The sequence below is a fragment of the Suncus etruscus genome, chromosome 12, assembly GCF_024139225.1.
Source record: "Suncus etruscus isolate mSunEtr1 chromosome 12, mSunEtr1.pri.cur, whole genome shotgun sequence".
NCBI lineage: Eukaryota > Metazoa > Chordata > Mammalia > Eulipotyphla > Soricidae > Suncus > Suncus etruscus.
Window position 1 is genome coordinate 54,059,232 of NC_064859.1, and position 11,559 is coordinate 54,070,790.

The window sequence follows — 11,559 nt, forward strand, 5'->3', positions numbered from 1 at the left end:
TTATCTATTGAAGCTCTTGGAAAGCGGAGAGGTCATGCTTGCATGCTTGACCTCACAGATGAATTCATTATGGCTTTGGTACTCTGAACTGGGCATCGTCAGGAAGCTACTGAGGCTGTAGGTGCTGTCCTTGCTGTCCTGATCTCTGAGACTGTTCATGATGTCCCTCGTATATTCATTGTTATCTACTTTCCACTTGACGTTGATGTCTTTTGGGTAGAAGCCATTTATGTTGCACACAACAGTGACAGACCCCGTCTTTAACTGCTCCTCAGATGGTGGGAATAAAAATACAGTTGGCTGAGCATTAGATCCTGAAAAGGAAGCATAGAAAATGCAGTTTAGGTAACAAGCAAGTTATTCACTTGGTGCTTAGTTTGTGAGCATTTCAGAACTTAAAGACAGACACAATATACAGAAAGCACCACCCCCACAGCATTTTCATCATTTTGATTTTGAATCTTCCCTTAGCTTAAGTAAGGACTTTGGCGGTCGCTTTATCTGTAAGCTTTGTAGCCATTCTAAAGCATCTGTGGATTCTTTTCTGACCTGACCTTCCTTCAACCATGTTCCAAGTTTCCTGTAGTCCACTGAGTGCTTTAGGCCTAGAGAGGTGAGCCCTTCACCTGGCCTCTTCAGAGGTTATAACTGAGGAAAAGCCCCAGCTTCTCTACACAGATCATTGCCTGGGAATCTGTCACAGGACTGCTTGGGGTTTTCAGACTGCCTTCCTATTCTGGGGCTATCCTTGGCTGTATTGGGACTAGAAATAGTTTTCAGATTGAACCCCTGGTCCCATGTCTGTGTCATCTTCTTTACTCTCTGTGACCAACCCACAACCCTCTCACCCATTGCCCTAAAAGTGAGGCCCAGAAGCTGGTCCAGATGATTGTCACCATCTGGGGCAATCGCCAGCTTGGGAGGGATCAGCAGTGGTTTCTGCCACCTGCCTGGGGGGAACTGGGCAGCTTCACTTCTCACCATAAGAGACTGCCAGATGGCTTCTGGAAACCCCCTCAGTGAGAGAGCAAAAGTTAAAATTACACATGGGGAATCCTTTACTGGTAGAAGTCAGAAAATATATGAATAGATTTTTTTTACAAGCCTAGTAATCTCTATGTTAACCAAGTTCAACATAAGATAGCAAACATATAATATTTTGATATTTTCTTGTAACTTTTGTGATTCCCCCTCCCCTCCCCCCAATAGTTTAGACTTGGCAGTAAAACAATACAGCTCTAAGAAAAATAAGGGGGTGAGGGAATTTTTTTAGGAATATATTCCTGTCTGGGTAACTCCTTGATAAACTTTACATTTTCCATGTAGCATACAACAGTACTTAGCACACGGATATGAAATTTTAGCATAATATTATATTAGCTTTTAATTGAGCTTAGTGGTCTAAAAATGTGTTAAAGAACACTTTGAAGTATTTTATAAAAAAAAATCCCAAAATTTTCCTGTCTTTAGAAGCCAAAAATAATCTTATAGCAAAACAACATCATCAATAGTGAACAACTCAATTATGATAGAAGGTTAACCTGAGATTAGATTACTCAGATTAAATGAAGGTATTAGAAAATTTTACATATAATTTTTATTAATGGTGTTTATTATGAGATGTTTTGAAAATATGACTGAAATATGAGATAGTCAAGTCATTGCACCTTTAAAAATGAAAAAGATGCCAAAATTGTGTTTTATTTTTAATCAGTTCTTATATTCCTATGGCACTTATTATGAACTCAATACAAGTAAAATGTGCAAAATCTGAGTGGCTATGCTTCTAGATTTAAGTTAGTTTTTTGGAGGGATATGATTTTGTCCCGAAAGAGTTGCATATTTCTCCTTTTTTAAGCAATTAAAGTTTTAAACCATTTGAGATGTTATTAAAATCATTGTATATCACAGAAAAATGGATCATTTTACATAGACCTCTGATGGTAAATTCCATTGAGAGAATTTAATGATGACTGTGAATATTATTTCTTACATCGCTAGTGCATAGCCTTCACCTTCCTTTCACGTATCAGTTCTGTGTTCAGCACCTTCCATGCCCTTCTATTAGTGCTATCACTTGTATCACTGTGCTAGGAAAGATTGAAGCCGACTCAACCACTAATGCCAATTTGCCAACCCTTCACAGCCAGGAAAATACCCAAAGAGCATCCTCTTGAAGAAAAGACAACTCAAGGACCCACAAAACCCTGCTGGTTGTGCCACAGACTCCTTGGCGGCCCCCAATATGGTACAGTGATAACTGAGGGAAATAGAATATATACTCACTAAAATATTTCCTGGTTTTCTACAAGTTTAAGGGCATTGAAAAATACTCAGTAATTTTCATTTTCTTTAAACCAATTTCTTTAAAACTGGGCTATCGGGAATAATCACTTTTCCTCCATAGATCATTATTGATATGGCCCAATATAGAAATTGAATTGGGAACTGATGTGCTTGTCAAGATATAGATTCTAGACATTTTTTGTTTGTTTTGGGCCATAGCTGGCAGTACTTGGAGTTACTCCAAGTTCTGTGCTCAGGAATTACTGTTGACAGTGCGCAGGGATGTCAGAGATAGGACCCATGCAAGACAAATGCCCTCCCTGCTATCATTTAGGCCCCAGACTCTAGAATTTTTAAAGACAGATAATTTATCACTCATTTTAGACTCTAAAATGACAGCTGAGTACCAAGTACAATGTCTCTTTCACATGGCAACTTGGTTCACTTTACTAAGTAAAGTTCTGGGCTTACTTCTGGCTCTGCACTCAGAGATCCCTCCTGGCAGGACTCAAGGACCATATGGCATATCAATTGATCCTGAGTCAGCCACTTGCAAAGCAAGTTTTCTACCAGCTATACTATCTTTCCAGTCCTCTACTTCTGAATGACATTTTAGTGCATATGACTGATGTTTTAAATCATCTTATAATTGAATGAAGAAAGAAAACAGATTAAAATATATATTTTTCCTTTTTTTGTGCTATACAAACTATGCAAAAATCTATATGCTACAAACTGAATGAAAATTTAGTTTACTTTTGTTCTTTGGAACTTCAAAGATAGATACATTGACACTCATTTTGCTTAACCAACACTCATTTTTTCCCCTGAGACTTGTTTGTTTTAGAATAATTTTTTGGTCTTTAACTTTTGGACCTGAGTTTAATGGACTTGAGGATTGACCTGAAAGCTCTCATTCTCATAAAACTCAGACTTAAATACCTCTACAAGTTCACACTAGCATTTTAAATTACATTTCAGAGGCAATTGAGAAACAAAAAATACTTACGTTTAATCTCCACATGTATCTCTTTGCTGAAGGTGATCTACAGTATTAGCTTTAATGTTTATTCCCTTAACAAAACCCACTCTTGTTACTAAATTCCTTCCACTGATGACTCTGAGAAAAGCTGGCAATTTAAATGCCATGCTAATAATCTAGTTTCTTTGCTTTTCCTTGAGACAAGCCTAATTTTAGTCCCTAACTCATTTTACTAGGGAAGAATCTCATTCTACCAAACTTGTCTTCAATTTATCTCTGCAACATGAAACCCCTTTGACTTCACAGTTTTAAAAGAAAAGGATTCAAAAGTTCACTTACGTTTGATTTCCACTTTGGTCCCACTGCCGAAAGTCAGCCACAGTGAGAAGTCTCACACTCCTTCCTCAACAAATATTTCCCTCAGAAACCAGTCATAAGAAAAAGGCTACTTCTGAGAAAAAACTCTACTATTGCTCATTCTCCCCACAAGCTCTATCTGACTTATGAACATGACAATTTGTTTAATTTAAAAGTTGGCTGTTTTGTGTTTTCCTACCAATCATTTTTGGGCTATCAGTAATGGTCCCCCTAACCATGATATCTCAAACTGCATAAATGACACAAAACGGCAAAAGAATGAGAAATAACAGAGCCAAAATGTACTTACGTTTGATCTCCACTTTGGTCCCTTTGCCAAAAGTGAACCACATTGATGCTTCTTAATCTCCACTTTTACAAAAACCTGCCCTGAACTCTCTCCAGTCCTCTCCCCCACCAACTAAGTTATTTTGATTTAAAAATCTTAATAATTATCTACCGGCTAGCCTCTTGAGAAGCAAATCTCTCTCTTTCTCTCTCTCCGCATACTAACTTACTAACTTTAGAATGGAATTTGTTTAACACTTCACATTTAGCTAATGAAAACACACAAAAAGGAACAAAATCCAAAGCAATTAGAAATTGTGAAGAATTAGTTAAAAGAAATACTTACGTTTGATTTCCAGTTTGGTCCCAGCTCCAAAAGTGTAAACACAGTGATTCCATTTCCCCTCCCCTCTATACAAAAACTGAGTCTCCCTTTCTGACAGTTTTGAACAAAGTTGTATTAAGAATATATGATTATACTTCCAACTACATTTCAGACACTATCACTTACAGTAGTTATTCTCATCTAATGATGAGTCTTGTCCTTCTTAGAAAATATCTAATTAATTCTTATGTCTTTCCCAGAAAAATAACAGAGTTTGGTTTCAGAAAGTCAACTTATAGATCACTTAGCAGACAGTGGGACAGACAGCAGAAGAAGGAGATTTTTGGATTTACTCACTTTTGATTTCCAACTTGGTCCCTTGGCCGAACGTCCACCACAGTGATAGTTTCCCATAGAGTTGCTGAACATAAACCTCTCTGAAGAGGAACAGAGCCCTGTGCCAGACACTGAGGCTTCACTTCTTTTGAAGCAGGTGTGGAAGGCTTGGGGGCATTTCTGACCAATAATATTTGTATAGGTGAGATCCAAAATCCTATGAGATATGTATCTTCATACATTGAAATAAATACAAATATATTTATAAATACATACATTTATAAATATTATAAATAAAATTATCTGCAGTTTTATATATATATATATATATCAGTCTGTTTTGATGGGCTTTTTCTTTAGTAACCTCCTGCTGACGGACTATTTTGAAAAGCAAAACTTTTTTAAAAATTGTATTTCTTTATACGTTCTAAGTGAGAGACTTTAGCTGTTGATAAACCTAATTCAAAATAATGATTAGATTCTTTAGATTTACTCCATGACTAATAATTAAAGAATCTTTTAGGATTTATTCTTTCCATGGCGACTTTTCCAAAAAGGTAAACAAATGCATATCAGGTGAAAGACTTATGTTTACTTAGAAGTATATTTTGAAATAAAATCACAGATAGTGTGAAAAATTAAGATGAATAGAAATTAGACTTGCTGATTATTTGTTATTATGGGTTAAGTAGAACCCACCATATATTATTGAGCTGCTATGAACAGGAACTTGAGAGCTGCCAGGAAATTTTGGTCTATGAAGTGTTTTCAGAGTAGCCTGAGGACCATGCTTTGTTTTGAATACAACTTCATTTACTGTAGTTTTATTTACTTTTTTTTTTTTTTTTTTTTTTTTTTTTTGTTTTTGGGCCACACCCGTTTGACGCTCAGGGGTTACTCCTGGCTATGTGCTCAGAAATCGCCCCTGGCTTGGGGGGACCATATGGGACGCCGGGGGATCGAACCGCGGTCCTTCCTTGGCTAGCGCTTGCAAGGCAGACACCTTACCTCCAGCGCCACCTACCCGGCCCCAGTTTTATTTACTTTTAATGTTCTATTTCCACCATTCTTAGAGGTCCCAAATGAGCAGTTTTAATAAAACTGCTTGGAAACATTTGCCTCTATTGTTGATTTTGTGAGAAACTCTCGAGTTTCTCTCGAGTCAACTCAGGAGCAACCTTCCCTCAGTTGATTCTCAAACCAATGACATGACTTTTTAGAGAATAATGGAGGATTATTGAGCCTAGATCAATTAATCAGATATTTTTGTCATAATCTTTATACTCTAGCAGAAGCAAGTTATCTGATGTTTTGTTTGTCTTTTATCTGGAAGACTCTGTCAGGGATCTTCACTTGACAAAAACTAAACAAAGTTTTGCTGAAGGAATACTTTAAAATCCCAGTGTTAACAAACTAAAATCAATAATAGATCAGCATCAATAAATTACAATAGACCAAAGACCAACAGTGAGTCCTGCAACAGTATGTCTTACCAAGAAATGTGACTGTAATTCTGAGAATTAAGAGCAGCTTTCCTTGATTCAGTGATAGGGAACTTTGCTAGTGACTTTGATTGGAAAAGTGAGCAATGGATTTCAGGAATAGAGGAGCAGAGAGAAGCATCAAGACAAAAACAGAGAGAAAAGAGAAAATTTAGGATGGAATTAAATGTGCACGCAAAGAACATAGATTGCATGCATCCAGAAGTAGCAGGCGATTTCCTCTGCATAGCTAGAAGCAACACAAATCATAATAGCTGACATTTATTGAGTACTGACATATTTAGGGCTCACTACATTTAATTAACCTCCACACCCAAAAGCTAATATTATTCCCTATTTTGCAGGTGAGGAATCTTGAATCAGAGAGTGGGAAATAGAGGGAAAGACTAAGTATGCACCAATAAATTATATAGCAAGCTATTAATAAAGTAACAACTTTTCCTCCCTCAAATCCAACATTTTAAGAAATAACATTTTTGCTTTTCACCTGACCTAAGTAGAAAACGGCTTCACATCACTAAATTATAGCAACTCAGTATACCAGGAAAACTTTTGTGTTTTGCAAAGTTTGAGGTACTGTAACTGGAGACTTTCTTACCTGGTTCCAGAATATTTATGTCCATAATCCATACTTAAGTCTGTGTTCAATATATCTTTTCAGTCAACTAATCACAACAGAGTCCAAGGTTTTGGAGTTTACACTTTGGCTCAAAGCATCCTTAGGACCACAATGTCTGTCTTTTTTACTTCTGCTGCTATCACACGCAAAGAAGAAAAAATCCTGGAGCGCACATTCAGTAGTGTTTAGAATCCAGTCAAAGGCTGATATTTCAACAAGAACTTGTCCTCCAGGGGCAAGGCTGATCCCATTTGCCAGGAAGGAGAGTGACAGTAATCACTTGAGAATTTGTTATTTCTTTGCTCCTTTTGGGGTTGTGTCTGTTCCATCCATCTCTGCAAAAGACATGCTGGAAGAAGCAAAGTCCTTTGCCTGATCATGTATAAATGCATGTGTCATAAAGAAGACTCCAGATTATGATCCAGCTGTAGAAAACTAGACATTGAATTTATATTCAAGAGGGCATGAAGGCTGCAAGATATTTTTACTTCCCAGAGTGAAAGAAAATAGTAGTGATTTTGTCAGCACTTTCTAGTGCTGCAGTGGATCAGCCCCCAAGATTTACATATGGTTTTTGTGTGTGTGTGTGTGTGGTTTTCTTTTTTTTTTGGTTTTAGGGCCACACCCAGCGTTGCTCAGGGGTTACTCCTGGCTGTCTGCTCAGAAATAGCTCCTGGCAGGCACAGGGGACCATATGGGACACCGGGATTCGAACCAACCACCTTTGGTCCTGGATTGGCTGCTTGCCAGGCAAACGCCGCTGTGCTATCTCTCCGGGCCCCCCTTTTTTTTTTTAGCTAGTTTCTCACAAGTGATGAGCACTATTAGGTCTGCTATGGAGTTTTCTGTCCGTCCCAGGTGGCTTACAGGATACCCAGTCCCTTGTCCTCTCTCATCTTATTTCAGAGAATCTCATTATGTGGATGAAGATGTCAGTAGAACATTTGGATTGCATGTGTGAATCCTTGTAGCAAAGAAGGAATAAAGAAAGAAAGGAAGGAAGAGGGACCAGAGATAGTACAGCAGTAGAGCGCTTGCTTTACATGCAGCGAATCCAGAACAGATGGTGGTTCAAATCCCAGCATCCCATAAGGTCCCCCGTGCCTGCCAGGAGCGATTTCTGAGCACAGAGTATGGAGTAACCCCTGAGCACTGCTGGGTGTGCCTCAAAGAAATAGTTAAAATAACCTTTACCATTTAAATAGGCCCATCTCCACCGCTCCTGACTCACTGCTTCTTCCTCCAACCCCACTGGGTGAGGTTAACTCCCACCTTATACAAAATTATAAGCAGACTCCCCACTCTTCTATCTGGGTCCTCTTGGCTCCATACTCTTCCATCTCAGCAGGTTCACCTCTCCATCTCCTGAGCAGCTTGGCCATATAATAGCTCTACACATCACACCTCATACAGTTAAACTTGTATTTTTACTTCCTGTCACTGGGTAAAAACAAATAAGGAAGGAAAAGAGCAACACTTAGGTAAGTCCCTCAGAGACTCCCAGAGGCGGGGGAAATGAAAGTTCACCATCAGTAGAAACACCACAAACATAATAGAGGAGACCTTAGAAGCCCACTAAGCTCAGTGAGCATAAATGATAATAAGGAAAACTCAACCTGCAAGAACTAGTTTTAAAAACTTCAGAGAATCACTTTAGTGATATCATATTGAGGAAGTTTATGAGGATGTTATAACAGACCAAAGACCAACACAATAGTTTACCAAAAACTGTGACTAATTCTGAAGTTTTTATGCGGAGCCAAAGTAATAGCACAGTGGTAGGGCATTTGCCTTGCTCATGGCTAACCTATGTTAGATCCCTAGCACCCCATATGGTCCCACAACCTGCCAGGAGAGATTTCTGAGCACAGAGCCAGGAGTAACCCCTGAGCGCCACTGGGTGTGTGGCCCCAAAACAAAAACAGAAAAACAAAGAGAAGGTTTTCTTGTTCTGTAACAGGGAACTTTGTTAGTGACCTTGCTTACAAAAATTAGCAGTGGACTTCATGTGAAGATGAGTAGAGAGAGTATCAAGTATCAAGATGAGAGTAGAAAGATGAGGGAAATTGGCAGGCAAAAATTTAATGTACAGCATTTGCATGGATCCTGAAGAGTATAGACAGAAGAAATACAAATTATAACAGAAAGAAATGATGGGACAAGTAGTCAGCAAAATAGAAGATAGTGTGAGAACAGAATTGAGAAAATGATAAAAAGAAGTTAACAGAAATGAAAAAAGAGTAGACTATATAAAAAAAAAATCAGTAGAAGTTTCCAGGAGCAAACTAATTGTAGCTAAGGAAAACTTCTAAAAACAACAGAAAATGGGAAAAAGTCCCAAAAGAAATAGGTAGTACGCTAGATATCTATAGGATGAGTTCAAAAGGAACATTATAAGATTCATCAACATCTCTGAAGAACAAAAAAGAAAATTAGATGAATTTGACTAATTTGAAAGTTAGATAGATAAGAACATTTCAGAGTTGATTTACCCAAGTTGAGTAGTTCAGGTACCAAATTAGGAAGCCTAAGTAAAAAGAGACCCAAACAGAAAAACTTCAAGACACAATCTGATCAGAATGACAAAAACAAGGATGGAGACAGAATATTGAAAGCAGCCACATTAAAAAAAGAACTTACAAAGGAAATCCCTTACTATTGATTGTAGAGCTATCAAATGAGATCCTACAAGCCAGAAGAAAGTGGGGTGAGGGGAGATAATTTTTTAAAAAAATCATTGACGGTGACAATTGAGTCCACTGTCTTAAATTAGATTGTTTATTTTCCCCACTTTTTATCTTTTCTCCTCTTTGTGAACTGTTTAATAAGGTATTTTGGTGAAAGAGTCCCTCTTTATCTTTCCTTCTCTTTGTTATTTGTTAAATAAGGAAGTTTGTAGAAGTGTCCCTCCATTTAACGTTTATCTAAGAACCAAGTCAGTTGGATTATTGGACTTGTTCTAGCATCCCCATAGGCATCAATCTCCCATGTGATACTGTTCTTCCTTTGCATAGGCACATTAAAATGGGAAATTATATACAAACACGTTCTTATCTTAGAGAGATGGGAACACACAAATTTTCTTAAACGGTGACAATTGTGTCCACTGTCTTAAGTTACATTGTTTATTTTCTTCACTTTTTATCTTTTTTTTCTCTTTGTGAACTATTCAATAAGGAATTTTGGTGAAAGAGTCCCTCAGTTTAATGCTTATGTTTGAACCAGGTCACGGGGATTGTTGGACTTGTTCTTGCGAACCCCTTATGCACTGATAATATCAGGTGGCATTATTCCTTGTTTGCATGGGCACATTAAAATGGAAAATACTATACATACAAATAAGTTCTTATCTAATAGAGATAGGAATACACAAATCTTGTGGTGCAATGGAACCTTACACCCTGAACATTGACATGATGACCTGACACAGGTCTTAGAGGTTTGGGCATTTTCCAGTCACCCCTGAACCAAGGAAGCCATCTATGAAACATCCAAAGTTGTCTATGACATCACCTGGAAGCAATCCTCTACTAGGGAAGATCCTACTGCTGCTCTGACATCGTTTTACTCAAAAGAGTTTTCCCTTAACACTGAGAAGATTTAAACAACAACAATGACCTGCATACTGGACAGGGCTTTCTGCATTGCCCTTTAATTGTGAGTTGAAATTAGACGCCGCTCCACACCATCCTGACTTCAATGTAGAATATATAGATTCCAGGATCTTTAATACAGAAACATGATACCAATAACAGAGACTGTTTGAAAAAGAAAACTGTATGGGCACTACAGACAATTACCTGGATTGGACAAACTAGTTTGCCTGGAGCCTAGAGTTGGTCTTATGTAAGGAAACTTCAGGGGTAGGGTCTCTTTGTATTTAGGCCAAGGTTTTTCCTTTCCATGTCCCCCATACTTTGGTGGGCCCATGCAAACAATAATTGCCACTCTAACACTGTTTTTACAGTGCTTCTTTGACTCTAAACCTTTAAGAAACCACTAGTTAAAAATATCTGGAACTGCACTTTTGTTTTTGTTTAGTTTCAATTTCCATTCTTGAATATGTCTATTGGTGTTTTTTGCTATTTGTTTCATTAAGTCTTGAATGGCTGTGATAGTCTAAAACTATTTTTATTTCCTCTGGATGATTCAATTTAGTTATATAAAAGTGTGCATACTAATCTATTATGGTTATTATATCACTTGTACATTATACCTTTTCATTTATGATCCAATAAAATATATATTAAAAATAAAAAATAATTTTAAAAATCATTGAAATGATCTCCTTACCCCTCAACATTTATCAGCATTCAGATTTGAAGGAATGATACAGAACTTCATGAACAGGAAACCCTTTAGGGACTTTAAAGCCTTGAAACCAGTCTTGCAAGAAGCTTTTGAGAAGTGTCTTTAAACAATACAATTTCTTTATCAACGCGTCTGTTCTCTGGCACTTGGGTTATTTCCAGTTTCTAGCTATTTCAGTTTCTAGCTATAGTGCTACAATGAACAGAGGAATGCAGAGGGCTTTTTGGCATGATATTTTTGGGTTTCTAGGTTTATCCTGAGGAGTGATATTGCTGGATCATATGGAAGCTTGATTTCTTGGTTTTTGAGGAATATCCATATTGTTTTCCAAAAATGGTTAACATTCTCACCAGCAATGAATAAGAGCCCTGTTCTCCCCGCATCTATGCAAGCACTAGTTGTTCTTGTTCTTTGTGACATATGTCAGTCCCTGTGGTCTGAGATGATATTTCATTGTTGTTTAGATTTGCATCTCTCTGATGATTACTGATGTGTAGCATTTTTTATGTGCCTTTTGGACATCTGTATTTCTTTTTGAAGTAAGTTTTTGTTC

The 11,559-nt window shown here is 37.5% G+C and overlaps 1 protein-coding gene across 1 annotated transcript in view; it reads right to left on the reverse strand.

The window, feature by feature from the left end:
• Positions 1 to 11,559, reverse strand: part of LOC126024510 (immunoglobulin kappa light chain-like) — a 24,282-nt gene continuing 12,723 nt past the window's right edge. The window contains exons 3-4 of the mRNA XM_049784944.1: positions 3,608 to 3,630; positions 1 to 314 (exon numbers count right to left, since the gene is read on the reverse strand). Coding sequence (XP_049640901.1) covers positions 1 to 314; positions 3,608 to 3,630 — 337 coding nt within the window. The remainder of the gene's footprint in view (positions 315 to 3,607; positions 3,631 to 11,559) is intronic.